Below are 25,276 nucleotides of genomic sequence, written 5' to 3'. Positions count from 1 at the left end.
TCCTTTCACCCATCCACCCCCCAAAAGCCCAAATCTCTCATAAAAGGGAAGTTTCTAAATTCCTGCATCAACCTCTGCAGGTAATCCTACCCTCACAACATTCTTGGCTACTAATAGTGTGGGTTTAGAGAAATATTATTCAGTTGATCAAGGCTCATCAATGGGAAAACCTGGTAAGACTAGAGAGAACATGATCCTATGGCTAATTTCTTAATAGAGCAATAGAAAGCCAAACAGCTTTCGGTGGGGCATTGAGGGAAGAAGCATTAGAAACTAAGACTTTATGACTTTGGGGCAGATATGGCACCCAAAGAGCTTCTGGTGTCATCCACCAAATGGTCCCAACTACTGATGAAATGCATTCAACTTGGTGCTGACTGCTTAACATTCCAAAGGTGAAAAGGAGAAAAGCAGAGATTACAGGGACCATCTACGAATGAGCAACACATACAGTAACCTGGGGCTAGGATGTTAAAATTCACATCATTACAAAACAAACCTCCCTGTAGGCCACATTTCCTTTTAATTTTCTTCTTCTCATCTAACCACCCCCTCTTTTATTTGAACCTAACGGTCATTCTCTTCACTATGTCATCTCATTTGGGGGTTTATTTTTTTCCCCTTTTGATCTGTATGGATCTGAGTGTATACATGCTAATGTGCCTTTGGTGGTAGTGGTTTACAACAACTTTGGGAAGGCAAGACTTTCATGTTGGGACTATACTGTGCCAACTCTTCAATTCTCTTTGAGATTACCTCATGAACTAAAGAGAAAGGTTTGCATGAATTGTTTTCTCAATGGTGGGTTTTAAATTGCTGAAGTGAGAAAGGATCCTCACTGAGCACAGCTAACCAGAAGTCAAAAAACAGATGATCCCAATTTCAAATGCTATTAGGCTGTGGATAAACAGGGAAATGGAGAGTAGTGCAAGAGGAAGGCTAACCTCATAAAAGGGTAAAAGGAAAGGGCAATTGCTGCCACAAGTGCACTGAAAAATAGATAAGTAAATTCAGACACTGGTGGCAGGTGGCGGAGGAAGGTGGCAAGGAATAAATGTTGAAGATTGGAAAGGTTAAGAGGTTAGCCTAGGTTGGATAAAATAAATGTAGGCTTTGGCATCAAATACCTGGGTTTAAATTCTTACCTGTAGTCAAGTGATCTTCAGCAATTAAGAGTATGATCTGAGCATCAGTATTTCCACCTAATTCATAATTTTAGGGTTACTGATATAAATACACTGCTTAGAACACAACATGGTATTCAGTAATTGGCAGCTTTTATAATTATATTTAAGGATAGAAGAGTCCAAAACAGAACTTTTAGTTTACCATTGTTGGCAGCTTTCAGAAAAGAGAAAATAGCTACAAACCAAAGAAAGAAGAGCCAGTCTCTCACAGGAGAAAGAGTCACAAGATTCACACTCAAGGCCACAAAACAGTGAACCTTTTACTAGATATTAAAGTTTAAAACCACACAGCTTAACAGTAATGTTAATTTTACCACTAGGTGGCAATGATACAGCTGAATTTCACTGACAAGGTTAATTTTAAAAACAGTGAGCAAATCCAGACATAAATTCCAAGAAACTTTTTAGTACATATTTTCATTTTAGAAAAATGAAAAAAATTCTATATACAATTTAATTTATAGCAAAATGTGTGATTATCTGATTCAATATGTATGTTAACTTCTGAGGCAATTCATGCAACAAATACAATTTTTAAACAGTTCTGGTCACAGTTAAGTCTTTTTAAAAAACCTAGACATATATCATGAAGAGAATAGAAATCATGGAAAGCTACAAGTATTTTTGAAGCTTTAGAGTTCTAAGAAAGTCATTATAAAATGCAAAGTATTTCAATGAAAAAGTTAAACCTTTCAAAAATGACTGATAGAGAACAATTCTTTATTTTTAAATTCAGGGCCAAAATATGAAATAATATGCAGACACTTTGCTTTTAAATTACATATGAAATTAATATTCATATAGGTAATATCTTTTCAATGTCAAATAAAACTACGTTGTTAAGCAAGTTTATCAAAATTCTAATGAATTCAGGAATACCTTTTTACAAATGTTAAAATAATAAATGATGAAATTCCTTAGAATCTGTACTTTCCATAATTATTTCTGCTTTCTTCATAAAACAGATAATTTATAGCTTATTAAAAATACTTTATTCATTTCTTCTTTTCATATCAAATAAGAGAAGGTATGACGAACTTTTTCAAATTATAGACATTTTCAAGTGCATAGTAAAAAAACCCAAAAAACAAAAAACTTACAAATACCCAAGATATTCCCTCACATATAGGGTGGGAGCTCACATCACCACATGTAACATTATAAAACCTGTACTATAATTAGATGAATAAATAATAAACCTATACTGTTATCCAATTAATAATTTAAAAAAAAGACCCAATTAAAATGAGCCTATTTATTCCCTTTGTATAAATAACCTAACGTTCCCTAAATTTTCAACTCCCAGTTTCTACAAATGAATAGGTCAGAATATCTTATATATAAGATTTCCAATAGTTTTCTAATTTAGCAATCACTTCCTATATTTACTTTACTTCCAGAAAAAAGTCCCCCCCAAACAAATGTAAGAAAAGCATGATTTCTAAGTTATTTTATTAATTCATAGATCAGTTTCTCCTTCAATTTGAACTTCATTTTGAATTATTATAGATCACCCTGAAATCTAACAATATAGCTATTTCTCATTCCATCGGTGTATACAAATATACAAAACAAACAACCACTTAAGATGGTTAGCACAAAGAAAGATTACTGTGGCAGCCCTCACAAATCAAACAAGAGATTTCAGGAAAGTGCTCAATCTGTTCACTGTTACCTGTAACTTCTGCTAGAAAATTTATGGAATGCCACTGTCATGGAAGGGATAATTGTAGATCTACAAAAGTGAATACATACGTATGTGTGATTTATACCTATACAGAATCAGCTTCTGATTATCTACACAGATAAAGGGACAAGAGATAGATGCTGCAAAACACATAATCCTCAAACCACTTCAGATACATTTTTCGTATCTGTATTTCACAGGGCTGTGTCTGAGAATTCAGAACACAAAGAAAATTAAGCCATATTGCAGAGATCAAGAGTTACACAATTACCAAAACAATGGTAATGCTGATATACCATTACTAACTTGACTTTGTCATCTTCTGTTTATTTCTGATGGTGGCTCGAAGTTTACGTATCACCAGTCTATCAGGCAGAATCATATCACCTTGTTGTTCTAGATAATCCAATAAATTTTCAGTCCATTGGAGAGCAGCTGCATGATTAATATGTTTCTCTGGAATCAGTTCTATTTCCTCCTCCTCATTTTCACTGGATTCGTCTGTCTGGCCTTGTGCTCTTCTGATGATTTCACTGTCAGTTAAGACTTCATAGCCTGGTTCAGTACTGTCCACTTCAAGCCATTTTTCAACGTTCTCAGGAGTCACATTTTCCAATCCTTTGGTGTGTTGTAAAATGGTAGCCACAGCAGCCACTGAGATATCTTCTTCATCAAAGTCCAGGCTTTCTTTTTCCTCTATGGTAGGGAGAATCTTCTTCCATGCTCTGCTAATGGTAACTGGCTTTACTAAATTCCATGCCATTGCTATTTCATAAAGTGCATCTAGCAGAGTTAGTTTCTTCCAGAATGATCTCAGGTCATTGCCTTCTTCCAAGTTGTTCTGGAGAAGACCTGCACGATAGTTTCTCTTCATCGTAGCTATGACTCCCTGATTTGAGGGCTGAATCAACGAAGCCACATTAGGTGGTAAATATTTAGCAAATATTTGGCCATCATCTGACCTCAGGACATTTTCATTTGGATGTGTTGGTGAATTATCCAACAAGAGCACAGCCTTTTCTTGCAAGCCTTTGGATCTTAAGTGCTCGCGAACTTGTGGCACAAAGATCTTATCAAACCATTGTCGGAAAATGGAAAGATCCATCCATGCACCTTTTTGGCTGAAATAAGAGACTGGCAGGTTTGAGGTGTCAGTTGACTTGAAGGAGCGAGGTTTCTTTGCTTTCCCCACAACACAAAGCTTAAGTTTGTGTAAACCTGTTGCATTGGCACAACACATGATAGTGACTCTTTCTTCAATTGACTTGTGCCCAGGGGCTGTGCATTTACCTTTGATTACTGAAGTCCTGGAAGGCAAGCATTTCCAAAACAGTCCAGTTTCATCTGCATTGTAGATCTGTTCTGGTTGCAAATTCTCTCGTTCAATAAAGTCTCGAAAGTTGTTGCAAAAATCTTCCACAGCTGTCTCATCTCCACTTAATCTTTCGTTTCTAATATTAATCTCTCTAATGCTGTGCCGCTGCTTAAAACGAGTTAACCAACCAGCAGAGGGGTTAAAATCACCATCCATTCCCAAAGCATAAAAGAAGAACTCTGCCCTTTTTGCACAAATTGGTCCAGACACGGGATTCCCTTTTGCTCTTTGCTGGTTGAACCATTCCAGCATTGCTCTGTCCAGTTCCTCATACATGGATGGCTTCATAGATTTCCTCTTGGCCAGAAGACTTGTGGAATCAGAACTGCTTGCGTAAGTTATAATCTTTTCCTTATTTTTTCTTATATCCCGAACTGTTGTCTCACCAATTCCATAAATCACTGCCAGTTGTTTGGAAGAACCTCCATCTTCAAGTTTCTTTATTATATCAAGCTTATCTTTAATAGTTAACACAACACGCTTCCGTTTCCCTGACATGGTGAGGCTCTGGGACTCAGGGACTCACCCCAGACTCACACAGAAGCAATCCTCTAAATCCTGCCTTCTCTCACAGACTCACTTTAACACAGCCTTACACACTCAGTCTTTCAACCTTACCAGGCACCTGGTGGCCCTGACCCCTTCCCTGGCTGGGCTGGGCTGGCAAAGAGACGGCAAAGGACGATCAGAGGGGCGGAAGTCTGAGAGAACAGGCCTTTAACTTTAAATGGGCAGTAGAGGAGGCCCCAAGTCACCGCGGATAATCCGGATTACAAACATTTGTTTTATTCCCCCAGTGGCCGCGAGAAAGACTATAACCCCATCGTGACCACAAGCCTCCTTCACGCCCAGATCCCGGGTCAACGGCCGTCACTAACCCCCGCCACACCCCAAAGTTACAGCAGAGAGCGGAAGAGCCAGGGAGTCGGGGACTGGCCCCATTCCCCAGGGGGACGGTTACGTTGGATTCCTTCCCCTGCAGTCAGCCCGTTCACCGCAAGCCCCACTTCCCCGCGTTGGCGTACTTAGCCTACACAGTCCTCCCCGTTCCTCACTGCCCGCCGAGCTCCCTCTCCCCACCTCAGTTGGAATCAGGACCCCGTAACGCTCCCTGCCTAACGCGCGGCGACCGCTCCTCCCCCGACCACAAGCTCCCGGAAACGCCCCCTCCCACCGCCGGGCCCGCCCATAGCCCCTCCCAGAGGCGGGACTTCCCCCCGTCTCCGGAAGGAGGAGGAGCGTCGTCAGTCTGGACTGGGTACCTGGGCGGAGGCAAAGGTGGAGGCGGAGGCAGAGGAGATTTGGAAGGTGAGGGCGTGGGTGCGGTGCGGGCAAGCTTCCGGCTGCTGATGGTTTATTAGAAGGGCGGGGATAAAAATTTCCCGCCGGCGCTCTCGGGGTAGGCGGGACGGCTGCCCTCCGCGCGTCGCTCCACTTGCGGGCCGCCGGGGCAGAGCTGCAGTGGGCGGGGTGCCAGTTACTTCCGCGAAGGGGAAGTGGGCAGGGCTGATGCGCGGGGCTCCGCGGGTAATTTCGCGGGTTTCTGGCTTTTCCAAATCCTTGTTTGTTTTCTGGGAGCCGAGCTCCTCTAAGGTCCGGGGGTTTGTGACGTCCCGCGCACTTCATCGCGAAGCTCTGTCAGAGGGTCCCGTTTCTTAGCTACGGTGCCTCCTCCTTCCTGGGGGTGAGTAGCAGACGGGCGGGCGATCTGCGCCAGGTGTCTACGTCCCGCCGAGGAGACAGGTTTGTAATCATGAAAATGACTGTGGTGTTAACTCCCGAGAGGCTCTATTCCTTCCTAGGCCCCTCATCCCTGCTGAATTTAGCGGACCATCTTCAGTGTTACAGATTTTAATGAATACTATAGTTGTCGGAGATAGCAAGCCGGCAGGATCCACTCTGTGCGAAATTTTGGAGTACTAAACCGTAAATCTAAGTAGGGGACATTGGCTTTCCTCCCTTTATGTTTTTCGTATTTTCCTATTTCCCACTTCTGTTTTGTTGTGCTGCCCTGTTTTCCAGCCAGTGGAAGAACTATGATAAATTTATTCACGGCACTGCGATAAGAACAAAAAAAGAATCATATTCTGTAGCCCTTAAATCATGTATTACGCTGCCTTGTTTTGGTGTCCCAAGTAATCTCGTCAGATTGTGAGCTCCTTGGGAGCAGAGACCGTGTTGTTGAATTCTAGAAACGCCACAGCTCCGGAGCATGTGCTGGCGCATAGTATACATTCAATGACTGTTTCTTTGGTTTATTAAGGTTTCCTCTCCAAACTGTCATATAAAAGGAAACATCAAGAGGGGTAATGTTTTACAAATAGGATGCATCCCTTCTGGTGGAATTTCAAGTAATGGCTGGGGTTCCACCACCCTTCAAATTTTTAAGTGTAAACTACCACCTACATTGTTCATAGGGCAAGTCGATGATTCCTAGAATGAATCTTTTCTTGATGAATTAACCTCAAACTTTAGAATAAAGGATATTTCTTCTGATGAGAAATTCAGGTGGCATCAAAGTACCCTTTTTAGTTGTAGAGTTACCATGCTAGAGAAAGAACACAAGCCTTATGGGTTATCGCCTTGACATTCTTTGGCAGACAGGATAGTATGTGCTATTTACATGATTTTAACCATGAAACAAAGATGTGATAGTATTGATCATCTTCATTCACTTATTTAATGCTCTCTGTGTGGAGTCCCTGTTTTTCTCTTTGCCTAAAGGTAAGGTATCATTAAAGAAGCTTGATAAAACTTTCATTTCAAAAAATTGAGTGTATACTCAGCATATATAGAAATTACATCCATTTGCATGGATTATTTTCTGAATGAATTATAATGATCAAGAGATGTCTTACCCATCAGCCTGGCTCTATCTTCTCATTTCTGTCTTCAGGTTCAGTTCGCTCACCTTTTCCCTGTCATCCTTCTTCCCTCCCCAGCTCACACAGTAAAAGTATCCACACTTAAAAAGAGGAGCCAACCATAATCAAATTATCTTCCTTTTCAATGACAGATTTTTTGACGTTATTGATATAAACAGCAATTTTGAAATATGAGACGCCCTGGAAATTTGGCAGTTGGCCAAATGAAATTTGATTTGTTTACATAAAATTTGTCTCCTCAAACATTCAATACTGCAGCTTTCCAAAATAATTTTTTTCTCATCAGAGACTGCCTTTCTTTGGAATCTTTACTTTTTGACTCAGTGGGGAATCCCTTAAATTTTGTGGTCAGTGTCATCAGTAAGGTGGTAGAGGGAAGTCTGCAAGTTTTCATCTCTCTTGCACATTCTTTTCTTGCCTGTTAGATAAATAATTTACAGAAGTTTCTGGCCTAATTCATGTGCACTAAAATCCAGTTACATAATTTAAAAAGCATGTTTGTAAACTCTTAGTCAAACTATTTTAATGATTATTTTCAGAAACTAAAATTTAGCCTGAATGAGAGATAAAATAATGACTTCTTGAAGGCATAACTTTTCCTACCTTGTACAAATATAATATTGGCAGCAGTCATTGTTTAGCACTGGATGGGGAATCAGGAGATCTGGTTTCTAATCCCTGCTTTGTCACTAACGAGCTGTGTGATCTTCGGTAAGTCATTTAAACTCTACGTCCTTGGCTTTGATTTTTATAAATGAAGATAGACAATATCTTCCTTTTAGGATCAGTGTCAGGATTTTAAAATATATTTGAAAATGTACTGAAAATTACTATACATATAGCGTTTTTTAATAGCTTAACTCTGTGCATAGATATTTGAATAGTGTGACATTCTTAATCATTTCTATTATTGTCATAGGACTCACCTCTTGAAATGATAACTGTCTTTTGCACATGGTATAGTTTTGTAAGATAATCATCTAGTATGTATGAAACTGCTTTTGAGTACTAATAAAATCATCTTAATATTCCTCCTGTCCATACTTTAGTGTATCTACTGAGGCCATATCTGTCTTTTGTTTTCATAAACTTGTCTTCATTATTTCTCCCAATTCAGACAGATTTATAAAAAAGCCTTACCTTCTTATTGTAGTGTAAAGCACATGCACAGTTAGCTTATGCAAATTTATAACTATATATGCTTAAAAAATACTTCTTTGTATTATATGGCTTCAAAATATAACCTGCCTAGTTTATCTGGTGTTTAATAAAAAGAAAAAAAACAGTAATCTGTTTAAAACCTGAAAGAGAAACTGGGGGGACATATTTTGCAGCAGTATGGTATACAATAATCCATACTTTGAAGAGTAATATAGAGATCTTTAAAAAGAGTAATTTTGACCACACACAGTTTTATTCTTTGCTGATTTTAATATAAACCTTCTGTAAAATGCAACCTAAGTGTAATTTCAAATAGCAGAATATTTGGTCTATGGACTAGGATTTGGTAGATCGCTGTTACAGTGCTGAAGGTATCTTGTAGCAGTTACTGTCATAAGGTCGCCTACATTATAATTTCTTGTGTATAATCTTAGCAACTGTTGTTGTTCTGATTTTATATGAGTTGTTACCATTATAGAAGCAGTCACATTGCCTTATAAACATAACAGAATTTGTGCAATGAAATGGGTGGTATCTCCCCCCCCAACTAAAAAGATAATCATCTTGGGAAGGTATAAACTGGGTTCAGTAACACTGCCATTGCTCAAAAAATTTCTGGCGTTCTAGTTTTGGAATTACCATCAGAGTTTGCAGCACATTTAAAAAATATCTTTAATAGTAGTTAATCTTCATCTTTTCAAATTGCCTTTCATTTCTGGAAGCTGGTAACAGTCCCTTATAACTAAGGCAAGTGAATAAAGTGGATATTTAAATGTCTCTTTGGGATAAAAAATGAAGTATGATTATTTTCATATTTTTTGAAAATAAAATAGAAAATCTCCAGAATATTCTGTGCCATCATGGAAATATTAGAACAATCAACCTCATAATGTGATTTCTTTGAAGGAGACAGCACTCAGTTGAATACATAAGTTCTTATATGTGTATTATGAGGTCAGTCTCATTGCATCGTGATCATATTTCTATTTTCCTTAGCAACCACAGAAGTATATATATGTTACCGTTTTTCTAGTTAAATTGTCTCTAATTGTTCTTTTACTGTATACTTGTGATAATTTTGATGGTGTTCACCCTTTTCTGAATCAGGAACTTAGATCATTTGTTTTCCTTCCCAGTACCATGCTCTGCTTCGCCATGAAACTTTTTTGTTTTTTCACCTATGTTATTGGATTGTTAGTAAGTTTTCTATTGGATTATATTGTATCTTTAACTTTTAATGGATTAAAGCCATTGCCATTTTACTAAAATATATGGAGGCTGAAATCTTGGTAGATAAGTTATCACTCAATTTTGCACTGTTATCTATTTTATAAAGTCACTTAGTACTTTATAACTTTCTTCATATAAATGTTTAACTTTTATGTTATAATTCATGTAATTTATTCAGAATCCTTCTTTGCTTATGGGAGGAATCATTCTGTAATTCCACCCTACCTTTCTATACTGGTCTCTTTTTTCCAGCATAAAGCCTTTTTTCACACCTTTTTGGTCACACTTGTTATTAAACATGTCATGTTCATTCTCAGTGCCAAAGTTTTGACTTTATCATTTTTTCCTGAAATCCGTTTGTCTTTCATTCTTTCTGTTCAAATTTAGTCAGTTCTTCAGCGGTCTATCAGATCATATCTGTTCAATAAAATTTTCAGTGAAACACTTGCTGTTCTGATCTTCCTGCATCTTTACACTTTTATTGCAGTTATTTTTTTATCACTCATTTGGTACTAAATGAATACTACCTTGCATTTTTCTTAATTATGAACCTCTATCAGCACAACATACAACATAATTCAGAATAGATGTTCATATGATGATTTTATAGATGTTCAATAAATTATTTGTTCCATAATTTGTTATGCAAATTATGCAACCATCTTCACTCAGATATTTCATGTGATTTTACCTTTGTGAACCATTTAATAACACCAAATAAATATAGTTTGTACCATAAATGCATTCATTGTTGTAATCTGGTTATCATTATTATATTCCTAATAACTTTATTTTGTAGAAGCTTAAGTGAAAATGGTACATATTAGAAGACATGAAACAAGGAAAAATTCTAAAACTCAAGAGTGTGAACAGAAATCTCGAGTGGATTGGAGGCGGACTAAAAGAAGTAGTCTCTCACAATTATGTGATAGTGATGATGAACTTGAGAGCGATGAGAAGCTTGATAGTGATGAAAGTGTTGACAATAATGAAAGTGTTGACAGTGACGAAGAGCCTGATAGTAACGAGGGGCTTGATAGTAATAAGAAGCCAGAAAATGAAAGAGAGCTTAAATTAATTAAAGTTGAAAGTGAAGGAAACAATAGTAAGCATCTCATTAACACTGACAACAGTTCAACATATGAAGAAGAAAAGAACAAAACCAAACATGGAAGTATTGACTTACCAGATCATGAAAAGCATTCAGGTCAAGAGGAAGATGATCTCAACAAACACTCTGGACAAATAACAGAGGAGGATTTAGAAGAAGAACACATCAAGCGAGGGAAGAGAAAAAGGACCTCCTCTGTGATGTACGACAGTGATGAAAGTGACGACAGTGATATCCTTGTTAGAAAAGTGGGAGTTAAACATCCACGTAGAGTGGTTGAAGATGAATGTTCTTCAGTGGAGATGGAGCAAAAAGAACCTGAAAAAACTTTAGCTGCAAGAAAGCGAGAACAGCTCCAGAAACTGCAAGACCTCTCAAAACAGAGATCTCGTCAGAGACGCAGTAGTAGTAGAGATTTTGAGGTGTGTTATATTTTATTGGTTTTGTTACTGTTTTTAACTTTTTAAGTATTTTATAAAAATCAAAGGGCTTGAGTCTGTTCTATTTCACAATAATTCTAAAATTTATTTTTTAGTCAAGTTTCCTTGAACATGTTTGATTGCAGTATTGTATCTAATAATATTTTTTATGAGCCTCATTCTTTCACTCTTTTTTAAAATTGAAAGACTTCTTTAAAATTTGGTCTTTCCTGTTTTTAATTTCTACTTATAATCTTAATGTCGATTTTAAACATTTTATTTCACTTACCAGGGTATATTATCTTCTTCCTAATTTCAAAAGTTCAACACTTAACATAAGATTTTTTTAACCTTAAAATATAAAATTAATTTCTACAAATCAGTTTTTTATTTCAGATTTAATCTTAATTTCACATCCATACTGACAATTTTTTTTTTTTTTTTTTGCGGTACGTGGGCCTCTCACTGTTGTGGCCTCTCCCGTTGCGGAGCACAGGCTCCGGACGCGCAGGCTCAGCGGCCATGGCTCACGGGCCCAGCCACTCCGCGGCATGTGGGATCCTCCCGGACCGGGGCACGAACCCGTGTCCCTTGCATCGGCAGGCAGATTCTCAACCACTGCACCACCAGGGAAGCCCCATACTGACTATTTTTTAAAGGTACACTTTACTAAAAATACTAAAAGGTATGTTTTAATTTAATTAGGACTCTGAAAAGAAATCCTGCCCAAGCAGTGATGAAAATGATGAGGAGGAGGAGGGGAAGGAGGAAGATGATTATGAATATGATGAAGATGGAGATGATTATGTTCTTGATGACTTTGTAGTGCAAGATGAGGAGGGTGATGAAGAGAATAAAAGCCAACGAGGAGAAAAACTGAAATTAGTAAAGCAGAATTCTCTTTGTAAGTTAAATATCAAGAGAATGTTTTATGACTTGTTCTAATCATGATATTATACTAAGTATCAAATCAGCCTTTTACTATCATGTTCTAAATCATTGATTAGGAACTGTGGTTTCATTTTCAGGTAAATTTGTCTAATAATAGTTTATTTTAGTGGTTTTGAGAACCCTTTACACTCTTAAAAATAATTGAGGACCCCAAAGAGCTTTTGTTTCTGTGGGTTATATCTATCAACATTTACCATTGTAGAAATACAAAAGAGAAATTTTAAATATATCTATTAATTAAATGACTTAAAATAACTCGTGTAATGTGATAAGCTCATTAGATAATATTTTTCTGAAAAATAACTATTTTTCAAAAAATGAGAAGAATGGCATTATTTTACATTTTAATAAATATATTTAACATCTAGCTTAACAGAAGGCAGCTGGGTTCTTATATCGGCTTTTGCATTCAGTCTGTTGTGATATTTTGTGATATTAGATGAAAGCAATTTTGTTTCACACAGATAGGTAGCTGGAAAAGGGAGGATTGTTTTTAAAGCATTTTTAAAATAATTGTGGATATTCTCATTTGACACCACACCAAAATTGAACAAGTGGTAGTTTCTTAAAGGTTAGTTTGCAGTATGGAATGTGAAAGCATGTGAATGAACTTTTAGTACTTAACATTACATTCCATTGGTTTGTCTTGTAATTTGAATGGATCTTTTACCCATGCATGATTTTGTAACATCATGCACTGATCATTTGGAAAATATTGGTTCACTGGGTTATGTAGCTCTTCCATATTTTGACACATTTCATTATACAGTATTTAAGAAATCACATTCATTAATATCACCACCAATCTCATCAGAAAATTCTTTAGGTATTGGGAAGTTGTCAAGCTCATAGTAACAAATACAAGTTTTTCAAAATTCTAATTTCTACTCAAAAATCTGTTTTTTATCTTTGGTAACAAATACTGTGAGTTCTTGAAATGACAGTTTCTCTTTGCTCATTTTTGACAAAATATTTGACAAATGCCTGAATAACATAGTTGGTCAATAGTTCTCTCAAGTAAACATGGTATTTCAAGTAAACCTGACAAATGAAGCTTTTTTAACTCCCAACTCAGTTTTTTCTTAAAGTACGATATTACACTTGATATGCAGCACAAGTGCTTTATCCATACTTACCATTTCATCTCACTGAATACAAAAAAGGTGTATCCTCAAGATTCAAGATTTAATAAAAGTAATAATTTTTACTGCTTCATCAAGGACATTCTTAAGTGAAAGTAGGTTTTTTACTGAATGCATAGGAATGATTATAATGATTACTAGTAGTTTGATCCTATAGCCATGATTCATGTTAAGGGGTCAGCTGCCTTATGCTTAGTTACTTTTGCAACATCATTGAAAATGTCAACATGGTGAAACAGCAGATAATTATCTTAGTGTTATTGCTTTGACCTCACTGATCCCCTTAAATGGACTAGGAGACTTCCAGGGGTCTACAGATCACACTTTGAGAACCACAGGTGTTATCTGATCTTTTGAAGTGAAACTCAGTGAAACCTATCAGGAAATTAGAATCTTTTATATTTTCACACAATGAAAATATAAATAATAGGGCCCTGAAAATTTAGGATGTCTTTAAATATGTATTATTGTTCTGATCCCTATAATTGTACATAAATTTAAAGACTTTTTTATGATGTTTTACAACTCTGGTACAACTCTGTTGGATGAAAACATTTTTTTTCTTCAAGAATGCATTTTTTCCAAAAAAAATTAAAGGGCATATTTACTAAAGTTAAGTGTAATATGGTTCAAATTAGATACCATGATTTAGATAAATTAGTAGATTTAGGTATGAATCAAATTTCAAGAAATTTATCAGTTACAGAAATGCCAGTGATAAGCATCTGTGTATTGAAAGTTAATGACTGTTTTCCTTATGTCAGTAGGCACTGGTTCACCTGCCATCTGGACATTTGAATCCCAGGAAAACTCAATTAGGAAGTGTCCCATCATTCTGGATATTAATATCTAGAATGTGATAGAACATTTACTGAGAGATACCCACTCATAAACACTCCTGTTAATTAATGAAAATAAAAGTCCACCACATGGGAACTATTTTAACTTTCTTCTCTATCCTACACTTTTATGCTTGCTTTTGTTTTTTTAAGGGAGGTTTTAGATTTACTGAAAAGTTGAGTAGAAAGTACAGAGAGTTCCTATATAACCCCTCATTCAGAGTTTCCCTGTTATTAACATCTTGGATTAGTTTGGTATATCTGGTGCAATCGATGAGCCAATATGAATACATTATTAACTGTAGTTCATAGTTTGTGTCGGGGCTCACTCTTTGTGTTGTACATTCCATGGGTTTGAGAAATGTATAATGATGCAACAGGTATCCACCATTACAATATCAGAACAGTTTCACTCTCCTAAAAATGCCTTGTTCACCACCTACTCATCCCTCCCTCCCTCCCACCCCAGAACCCTTATCAACCACTGACCTTTGAAATGTCTCCATAGTTTTCCCTTTGCCAGAATGTTTTATAGTTGGAATCTTACAGCATGTAGCCTTTTCAGGTTGGCATATTTCACCTAATAACGCATTTAAGTTTCCTCCATGTCTTAATGTGCATGATAGCTCATTTCTTTTTATCACTGAATAATATTCCATTGTATGGATTACCACAGTTCGTTAATCCACTCACCTGCTGAGGGACATGTTGGTTGCTTCCAAGTTTTGGCAATTATGAATAAAGCTGCTCTAAATATTTGTGTGCAAATATATCTATGAACATAAGCTTCCAACTCATTTGGGTAAATATCAAGGAGTCCTGTGCTTGCTTTTACTATTGCGCATCTTCACCTTAGAAGGAGATGTACCTCATTTTCTATGCAATACATTTTATCTTATGTGTTCTTAATTGAAGCTTCTCCTTCTGGCTCTATCCTTACAAGCTCTCTTTTCTCAACTTGTAACCATATTAATGCCTTTCCTCCCTTGAGTTAGCATGTTCTATTAGCCACCATTCTAAATCTTATCTTTTGGTTCAAGTCTCCCAGTAACTCTGCAAAGCATTGTGCTTAGACTATTATACCCATCGATCCAGTGAAATTGCTCTCACCAAAGTTAGTGATAACTTTTTAGTTGCCAAGATGTGCTTTGGTTCTTATGTTAACCTGATATTGCTGTGTGCTTTGCCACTAACCATTGACAACTCTCACTTTCAAAGTTCTCTTTTTCGCTTCTTGCATTCCCCTTTATAATATTGCTTTCCTGTTTTTTCCATTTGCCATGTAAGTATTGATGTTTCTAAAGTTTCCATCCTCAAACTACCTTCACTTTGCTTGTGCTTCAGGCAGTCTCTGCCCCATAACTTCAGCCCAATCTATGGGGAAATTCCCCAACTTTTATTTCCAGCACAGATTTCTCCATAGTCTTAAGGCCCAATTTTTAAATCTTTTTATTGAACCTTGTCATCAGGGTGTCTTTCAGACATCTCAGACTCAATATGTGCAAAACTAAATGATTGAGAGGGAGCATAAGGGAGTTTTGGGCTGGTGGTAGAACTTGTTTTTTTGATTGTCATGGTGGTTACACAACTTCGTGTTTTGGTTACAGAACTGTGCACCCAAGAGTGAATTTTATGGTATGTGAAAAAGTAAAGCTCAGTAAAGAAATCCAAATGAGCATCCCTACTTCCCAAAAAATTACTTAAATCGTTAATCAGCTTCACTTCTCTTTGTAATCCTAATACACATTAGACTTGGTGACACATTATAAGAACTTATTAGTTGGATGGATGGATGATTAAGATAAACATACTGACTGAAGACTCCTTGGTCTTATAGTTTTAAGAAACAAAAATGTTAGGCGTGACCAGATTTATTAATACGTCAGAGGAAAAAAAAAACCACATATTTTTATGTGATGATTTATGATTTGATTAATGTTTTTAATACATAACAATGATTATGCCATTTAAGAATATAATAAATGAAGCTAAATACAGGCAGTTTTTGATATGCCAAGGGATTATGTTCTAAAAGTTGCTATAAATCAATTCTTACATTTGAAAATCAACATACATTTTCTTGTTAAAGCAATAATCTATATGATGAGTAGTGAACACCCTTCTGTGGCCTGGGTTAGGTTGTAATTAGGCTAGTATTCCCAGATTCATTCTCCCCCCATCCCCAACTTCTATAAGAACAGTGACAACTACTCATATTCAACATGTGATCAGAATTTGGGAGAAATGTTCAGAACTCCAAATTCAGCACTCACTTGAGACTCACAATCAGTGGCATATGCAATTTTACCTTTTTGAAGAGAACAGTTCTACTGTAGGAAGACATTTTGTTACTTCCTTGCTATCTGCCATTTGGCTCTGAAAGACAGACACATTTGTAACACCTTAAAATAGAATAGTTTGCCTCCTGCTACATGGTTGAAGCACTTAAAAGACAGTCTTTTTTGCTTCTCATCAATCCCTATTATTATTTATTCATATTTATTCTGAGACTGCAACTCCCAGAAAAGATATCAAAGAAAGTAGAGGGATGGACTAGCAATGGTTTGTTGTATTACAGATCTATATAGTTCACATGGTAATAATGTTATACACAGGTAGAGAGATAGGAACACCTTCAGATTTGTAGATACTAAAGATTATATTATTTTTCCAGTACTCTGTCATATGTTCAGAGTGACAGAGAACCAAGTAGTACATTATAAAAGTACATCTCAGTCTACTAGTGCCTTGCTAGAATACTGGAAATTAGATAGAGTGAACATTAACTTAGTCTCCACCTAGCAATTAAACAGAATCATTCTATCAACATGCATGGTATGACTAAGAGCAGTCTCACAACAATTTATGTTAAATATTAAATCCTCTCGAGAACTCCTCCTCTTGTTTTAGGATAAATAAAAAGTACCAGTGAAATCATATGGCACAAGGGAAAAGTAACCCTGCCCTGAAGACTCGGGAAGAAAATGCCCATGAAAAAATGTTTCATTAAAGGAAACAGAAGAAAATTGTACAAAGCATTTGCTTTGCAATCTATGGAAAAGAAATAGTAATGAGGAGAGAACAATTTGAGGTGAAAGGGAGGTAGTTAAGGATACACTGCCAGAAATGAAAAATATAAAGTCAGAAATAAAATCTATATTGAAAGCAGTAGAGAGCAGAATTAACAGTACAGAAAATCTCATCAATGATATGTAGGTTAAACCCTAGAAGCTTCTAGCATAGAGAGAAAAAACATTTCTAAAGGAGGAGATAATACATAAAGGAATAGAAATGAAGACCCTATTTCACAAATTCCTGGCGGGGGGAATACAGAACAAATGGAAATCTAAAGGAAGAAAATTACATAACCTTAGTGAGATATATAAAAGATTTGAATGTGTTCAGAGGCTTACCATGTTTCTGGATATAAAGACACATGGAGATGTGAATTCAAAGGTATCATAGAAGAAAATGTTTTTGAGTTGCCAGACACACCTGTTTATGCAGATTAAAGAGGCTTACATCCTAAGTTGATGAAAAATATTTTCAAACAGGCATATGAAGGAAGTATTTTTGTAATTACAAGAGTAAAGAAAAAGTCCTCTAACCATTCTTTTTAGAACTATAAAAATTGTTTAATATTAGGTGCCATATTAATGTGTTGCATATGTCAAAAGAGAAAAAATAATAATTTCAATAGATTCTAAAAAGGCATTTGATAACATTCAATGCCCATATCTAGTTTTCCAAAAAGTCTTATGAATAGTTATATGAGCATATGTCCTTTACATAACAAAGAATATTTTAAACCAAGATCTAACATCATAATGAAGCACTAGAGGTATTCTCTTTAAAATAAAGAACAAGACAAAAATATTTCCTACTTTGTTCTAGGTGTTTTCAACAATGCAACAGATGTGAAAGTAAAACAAGAAATATAACTATTGAAAAGGAAAAGACATTATTGAACATAATATGATTATACACAAGCTATCAGTTTCTGACTTATTTAACCAAAGATACAGAAGTTAAGAGAAAGGATATGAATATATTGAGAGTAGGAGTAGATGCAGCATCTATTTCCATATTTTTCTTAAGTTCTTTTTTCTCTATATGAGTGGGAGGCACCTGTTGGAGTAGAAAAAGGGGCCCATTTCTTGCTCTGCCCCTGCCCTCTTACACTGGGCTTACATCTCCATTTCAGAAGAAAGTACACCAACAGTCCATGTGCTTCTATTCTCTAATAAGAGAATATTTATAAACATTCTCTTGGTTTTTGAAATAAACTTAGCACTAGCAAGACTACATCCTCCTCAGGGTAGGGGAGAAAGCAGTCAGTGCCAGGAATTCCCAAACAGTATCTCTCTCACCAGCTCTATAATGTTCCAGGAAGCTCATTTTCCTTAGAAAAACATCTCAAAAAATGCCAGATGCACAATAAATATGTAAAACTCAGTAGTTTTCTTATATGCTGTCAATAATTTAGAAGATATAATGAGGGAAAATTCCATTTACACTAGTGAACAAAATTATTACCAGGCCTAATCTTAAGAAGAAAAGCATGACTTTACAGGTACAAGAATAAAATTTACTGTGGAAAAAGGAAAGGAAATGTGAGTAAAAGAAGAGATAAGCATGTTTCTGGGAGGTAATAAATCATACAAGAGGTTATATCTTCTGAAATTAATGTTTTGATTCAGCTTTGCAAACACAATCCTAAAGTTCTCTTGAAAGAACAAATACATGAGAATAAATAACATTTGAAAACAAAAAATAAAGTGGAAGGACTTGCCCCACCAGATATAAAAAGTAATCATAAAATTGCAGTAAGTAAAACAATATTGTACTGATGTGAGAATGACAGCCAGATCAGTAGGAAAGGAAGGGCAGATGGGGCTGAAACAAAACCTTAGCATATATATGAAATACATGATAAAGGATGCACAGAAAATCAACAGAATGACCAAACTATCCAATGATTGGGTGTGGGGAAGGTGATTAGCTACCTTGAAAAAGTCAAGTTATTCCTAAATATGAATATTGTTTATTTTCTCCTGTATCCTTTTGAAATTTTTTATAATCATGGAGAAAAGTTATAAACAATATTTCTGGGGTATTCCACAGAAGCCCATCCAATATAGGGATTAAAGTGATGAGAAAAGCTCTGGGGGAGGTCTGAGCTCTATTCCTGACTCTGCCTCTATCTAGTTGTGTAATAAGTTATTTCATCATTGAGTCATTTTTACTAGTCTTGAAGGATTTGAATTCTATTTTCTCCAATTTCCCATTCACGTCTAAAATCCTATGTTCTGAAGTATGAAAGTATCAAATCTAACCACCATGCGGAACAACATCTATGTAGGGGATTGTAGCATGAAATCTAGAGTCAGAGTGTCTGTTCCAGCCTTGGTTCCAACACTTACTAACTATATGATCTTTGGGAAGTTTTTCATCCTCTCTCTTTTTCATCTTCATTCTCAGTGACTAGACAAGTCACTGAGCCAGCTATAAAATTAGGATAATTAAGCAATTTCTCCTATTTCTTAATTTCTTAGCCTTGGAGAAAGGAACCCATTGTACTTAGGCAATTGTTTTGTCTGTTGGATTCTAATACTTATTTTAAATTAATTTCAGATTCTTTTAGTGACCACTATACTCACTTTGAAAGAGTTGTGAAGGCTCTTCTGATCAATGCTCTAGATAAATCTTTTCTGGGAACATTATATGGTAAGTTAATAATATGAATGGAAGAATCAGGGGTTTTTCCCAATTTTTAAGCAGCCTCATTGTTCTATATGTATATATGTGTGTGTGTGTATAAACAAAACCACAGAGACCCAATCTTAAGGCCCTCCAGTTGTTCCCTCTAGTATCAACTACACCAAAAGTCCATTCACATGAAAAACTTGTTAGTGTTTATTATTTGTGATATGTGAAAGTACAATAGAAATAGTTTCCCTGCCCTTTGAGAGTTCACAGTGAACTTGAGGATACAGGACATATACTAATTAAACAGCAGGGTAATTCAACACCCATGTGTTGTCCCAGCCTAAGTGCTAAGCTCCTTGAATTTCACCAAAAGTTATATGCTTTTTTATGCTTTTGTGCCTCGTTGTTTCTCGTTAGAGTATAATCCCTTCCTACCTTAGATTTTCTAAGTGAGTATGAAATCATTTCCACTATGAAAGCTATCTGTGACCCATTCAAATAATATTTGTCACTCCCTCATTTGTGCTGTCATTATCCTGAGTATGAGTATGGTGGCACTGATGTATATGCACTTTTCATATATATTGAAAATGTATTTTTGCTTTCCTCCCTTTCAAGAGTGTGAGAAGAACCATACTTTCTATATACACACCCCTTGTATCTAGCACGGAATCTGGCTCTAAATAAAGACAATAAATATGTTGTGCTGAATGTCTACCAAAGTTCCAGAGTAAGATTTCATTCAGACTTTATTGAACAAATATTTGTTGAGTGCCTACTAAGGGCTGGGCATTATTTTAGGGCTAGGAATATGGCAATGACTATGACATGGAAGATTCTTGCCTCATGTTGCGTAAAGTCTAATGGAAGAGACAGCAATGAGTAAACAAATATATAACATGATATGATTTCACCTAAGGGATTAATTCTTGAAAAAATATAAAATAAGATAAGGAAATCAAGAGTGATAAAGGAAAGGAAACTCTGTTAGTTAGATTGGTCAAAGAAGGTCTCCCAAGTGGTATCTTTTGAACAGAAACCTGAATGAAGTGAGGGAGGAAGCAATGCATGGATCTAGCAGAGAGCACAGCAAGTGTAAAGACCCTTAGAAAAGAGTAAGTTTGATGTGTTCAAGGAATAATTAGAGAGCCTGTGTGGCTCCTTCCTTTCCCTAATGCTCTGATGGAAGGATTTTCTTTAACTTCATTAATTTTTTTAAATTTAAAATGTTTCTAACCAACCAAGCAAGTTATCTTCTTAAAACTATGGGAAGAAATCTTTATGCAATTATTTAAATATTTTATACGGGCAAAGTGCTTGGTTTTGTTGTTGTTGTTATTATTCCCCTGAACAGATGGCACCAGGCAAAAATCATATGCACAAGATATGTTGACATCTCTTCATTATTTGGATAACCGCTTTGTTCAGCCTCGTCTAGAGAACTTAGTCTCTAGAAGTCGTTGGAAAGAGCAATATAAGGTATAATTTTATTTGTTTTTGAATCTCTGGTCGGGGGATGGGGTGGGGTTGGAGTGGGAGACCTCCTCACTCCAGTCCTTCAATAACCAGTCACACTGAATAATCTTCTAAATTATTAACAATTTTCTTTGTTAAATAATCAGCTTGTTGTTTCTCATCTCTCCTAAAGGCTATAATTGTTTTAGTCTTTCACACTTGTTATATCTATCCAATAATTAAGTAGTCCTAAATGGTAAATTTAGAACATCTCTAAGGCTTAGCCCATCTGTTAAAATGAGGAGATTGTCTCACAGGATGTTAATTATTTCAGAAAAAAGTTTCATTGTTAAAGAAGGTTGAGAAACAGTAGGGTTAACTTAACTGGAGGACTTTCAAGGAGCATTAATGTGTGAATTTATACTGTAAATCTTCAAGAGGGCAATGTAGAATATAATACTTGCCAAATTTGTGTTTCACTATGAGGCTTCTTTTCATGAAATACCTATTATTACCTTCTAGGATATTGGTTCCCATAACTTAATTAGGGAAACACTGACTTATGTAGTCTTCGACATCCTTCTCCACCTTAAGATTTTGTAGTTCTACCAATTTGGGGGAAACATCTTTTTAATTTATAAGATATATTTGATTTCATGTTATCACCTAGATTTCTATTTTATGATCTCTAATAGTAGAGGCTGTACTATATGATTTTTAAGTCTTTTCTTCCTCCCTACTTCTAACATTGTAGCTTCTAATAATTAGCAAGAGGAAAATGGCAAGATAGTAGAAGTTCAAGTTCCTTATAGTCCTTCTAGCACTTAAATCGTTAGCTACTTTACCTCATTTATGTGAGATTGGGCTTCATCCAAGGCCTGTTTGGCCTTGAATTACCTGATGATAAATTAGCCACAGATGGATTAGGTTTAAGGACAGTTATGGGATTATTAAAAAAAAAGAATTAAAAGACTTCAATTTGGAGAATAGCTTGAGTTTAGGGCCACCATATATACCTTTTTGACTTTGGGTGATTTTTTAACTTTTGTAAATTCCAGTTTATTCCTCAGATAGAGAAAATATTTATTTACTTTTAAGGTAAAGCACATAGCATAGCTCTTAGGATGTGGTATATATATATTTGTCTTTAATAAAACAATAGCATATTGATCATTTAATTTTCCCAAGTAACTGATATGCAAAGTAAGGTATCTTATTTGATCTTTAGAGTAACCCCTCAAGGAATGTACTATTATTTGCTCCATTTTAGAGATGAGAAAATTGTGACTCAGAAAAATTGAGTAACATAAGGTTACACAGCTAGTAATTAGCCAGGCAGGCCAATATTTGAACCTAGAAACCTTAGGTGTAGGGTTTCTCAGACTTCAAAGCCCATCCATTCTGCTGTAGTATGCTTTACCATACTATGGTAGGTTATGTTGAGTTTGAATAACCCAATGTTGAAATAATAACTGTAATATACAAGAAAATATTAGCTTAAAAATTTAGAGACAGAGATGATTCAGTACGATCTTGGTCAGGATAAGCTAGGTTATGCTGCAAAAATAAATAATGTGACAAACAAAGTAAACCAGCAACGAAAATCTCAATAACTTAACCCAACAAAGTTTATTTTTCACTTATATGTCCAATGTGAGTCAATAAGGGTGCTCTGTTTATTGTAGTCACTCAGAGAACCAAGCTGATAGACCTTTCATCTCAGCATGTGCTTCTGTGAATACCAGAGAAGCAGGAAGGGAAGATGGTTAGTCATCTGTTCACTCTGAATGTCAGCCTGTAAGTGACATGTGTCATGAAGTACCATGAAATATGAGAAACAGTAAAAAGTAGACAAAAGACAATGTCTTTGTGAATCATACAATGTAAAAAGGAAACTATATTGGATACTTAATTACTGTCAGGCTGATAGAGAATGCAGTTTAGTGACCCTGCTAATGTGCTCATTGTGTGCAGTTCAAATATTGTGGTAAACTGATCCACGCTACTAATTACAGCAGTAGTATCTAGCACAGGTCTAGAGCGTAAGCAAAACTACTCAAGCACAAGTAATTTCACAGCTTAATAAAGCTTATTTATGAATACCAAATATTTTCTGAGTTTGTTTACTTATTGCTAACTCACCTATTAGACTGGCCATAGCAATACTGGCGACCTAGAAATCCTAGTTCAAACTTGTTTATTTTCCTAGTACTTTAGTAAGAAACCATAGGAGAATTAAATTATTTCTGGGATATTTTGTGGAAAATATAATTCATACAATGGAGACTGAATGTGATCTTGTTTTTTCTTAATTTTTTACTAACCTAAATGAATTTAATCATTTTATTATATTATTCTGAATTTTTTCTGCTCATTCTTTTCTATTTTAACTAACTATTATATCTGGAGATGAGAAGAGGGAAAAGAAGTAAATCAAAACCTGTGAAAAGCACTGCTTAATAGTAACAGAAGTTTGAGCATTATGAAACTAATTTTTTTCCTAATCTGGTTTCTTTTCATTTACTAGCCTAAATTATAAATTCACTTTTAAAATTTAAATATATCTTGTGCTCAGTACTAAAGTAAGAAATACCAGTGTGTTTTGCTCTTACATCTTGCCCTATCATTGTGATTTCTAACCTTGATTTTAATTTGGCTGGGCTCTTTTTATGTTTTATTTTATTGTTGCTTTTCTTATCCTTTAAACCTTCATTACATTTTGAAATTATTTTCAGGAGCGAGTAGAAAATTATTCTGATGTAAGTATCCGTTTGAAGAATCCTGAGAACTGTTCCTGCCAGGCTTGTGGATTGAATCGCCACTGTAGATATTCGGTGCATTTATCAGGAAAGTTATATAACACCAGGACTATGGAAATAGATGATTTCATGTCACATGATAAACAGGTATTTTTTCCCTTCATTTTAGTTCTCAACATTTAGAAATTTTCACTAAATAAGCCTGCACAAGTAACCCTAAGTTATTTTCACAAATGGAGAAAGCACCAGGAGAAGGGAAAAGAATACAAGGAAAGAGTGTGCAGTTTTTGAATGTGAAAAATACGTGTTATATAGCAGATTCACTCCAAATTCAGTCAGATACTGAAATAGTGCATACTGTCTAAGTATACATCACCCAAACTGCGGGGGAGAGGGGAGAGGGTATAGGATGAGGATGAAAAGGGAGGTAACTGGGGCAGGGGAAGCAGAAGTCCTTTTGGAGTCCAAAGGAGAATTTGACCCCAATGGAAATTTTAGGGCAGATAATCTACCAAATTGACAATCCACAGACAGAGAGGCCTATTCACCTCAATATGAGATTTGAAGGAAAATTGTGCTTCAGCCTAGACTACATCAGAAGTGTTTCAGAGCCTAGAGCAATCACTATATATTTAAGGTCCTGTTAATTTTGAATGAATAGACAAAACAGAAGAAAATGTTTGAAATATTTGAAGAAATGTATTTGATAAACAAGAACAGAACAATGCAATGTGAAGAAAGAAAAAGTGCAAATGTGTACTACTTCTATTTTTAAATCTTTGTAAAACTGTTGCACTTATAAATGCAAAAATATTAATATTGAGATCTTCCTCTGAAATTCCCTCCATGGATTCCGCATCCACTGATACAGAGGACCGACTGTGTATTAATTGAAAAAAACCCCTGTCTCTGTGGACCTGTGCAGTTCAAACCCTAGTTGTTTAAGGGTTGACTGTACTATGTTTATACCTGCGGTTGGTTAAATCTGCAGAGAGGATTCCGCAGATATGGAGGCCCGACTGTGGGACTTGAGCATCTGCAGATTTTGGTATCAGGGAGGGTTCTGGAACCAATCCCCTGCGGCTACTGAGGAGGGACTGTAGTTTTAGTTACAGCAGTCTTGGGTAGGGTACTGAGATGAGAGGCGTTGGACCACCAGGTTATGGTAAAGTCTGAGAGCATGGATGAGAAGGAAATCGCCTAGAGGAAAAATATGTGAAATCTGAAAGGCAGTTAGGAGGACTGAAAACAGTCAGTTTTTCAGTTTTGCCCAGAGTCTGTCCAGACTCCTCAAGATGCTTAAGAACCAGTGGGAGGAGGCAGTAATTTTGAGGCAAGTGGCAAGGTGTAATGTGTCCATGCAAAG

The 25,276-nt window shown here is 35.9% G+C and overlaps 2 protein-coding genes across 2 annotated transcripts in view; one reads left to right on the top strand and one right to left on the bottom strand.

Moving 5' to 3' along the window:
* Nucleotides 1-1,260: 1,260 nt before the first annotated feature.
* JRKL (JRK like) lies at nt 1,261-5,402 on the bottom strand. The gene has a single exon (XM_027087803.1). It carries the CDS (start codon nt 4,745-4,747, stop codon nt 3,176-3,178), a length of 1,572 nt encoding a protein of 523 aa, XP_026943604.1. The 5' UTR covers nt 4,748-5,402; the 3' UTR covers nt 1,261-3,175.
* A 170-nt stretch (nt 5,403-5,572) lies between these two features.
* Nucleotides 5,573-25,276, top strand: part of CCDC82 (coiled-coil domain containing 82) — a 29,545-nt gene continuing 9,841 nt past the window's right edge. Inside the window, exons 1-6 of the mRNA XM_027087804.1 lie at nt 5,573-5,992; nt 10,325-11,058; nt 11,761-11,959; nt 19,622-19,714; nt 21,051-21,175; nt 23,887-24,057. Coding sequence (XP_026943605.1) covers nt 10,339-11,058; nt 11,761-11,959; nt 19,622-19,714; nt 21,051-21,175; nt 23,887-24,057 — 1,308 coding nt within the window. The 5' untranslated portion in view covers nt 5,573-5,992; nt 10,325-10,338. The remainder of the gene's footprint in view (nt 5,993-10,324; nt 11,059-11,760; nt 11,960-19,621; nt 19,715-21,050; nt 21,176-23,886; nt 24,058-25,276) is intronic.

Source organism: Aethalodelphis obliquidens, unplaced genomic scaffold (genome assembly GCF_003676395.1).
Source record: "Aethalodelphis obliquidens isolate GAN/ISIS:26980383/991018 unplaced genomic scaffold, ASM367639v1 scaffold60, whole genome shotgun sequence".
NCBI classification, from domain to species: Eukaryota; Metazoa; Chordata; class Mammalia; order Artiodactyla; family Delphinidae; genus Aethalodelphis; species Aethalodelphis obliquidens.
Note: the sequence above shows the minus strand (reverse complement) of the source record. Positions and strands in the feature narration are given on the sequence as shown.

What these genes read in the sequence shown, in the direction of transcription:
- JRKL (XM_027087803.1), bottom strand. Translation starts at nt 4,747, where the DNA reads ATGTCAGGGAAACGGAAGCGTGTTGTGTTAACTATTAAAGATAAGCTT.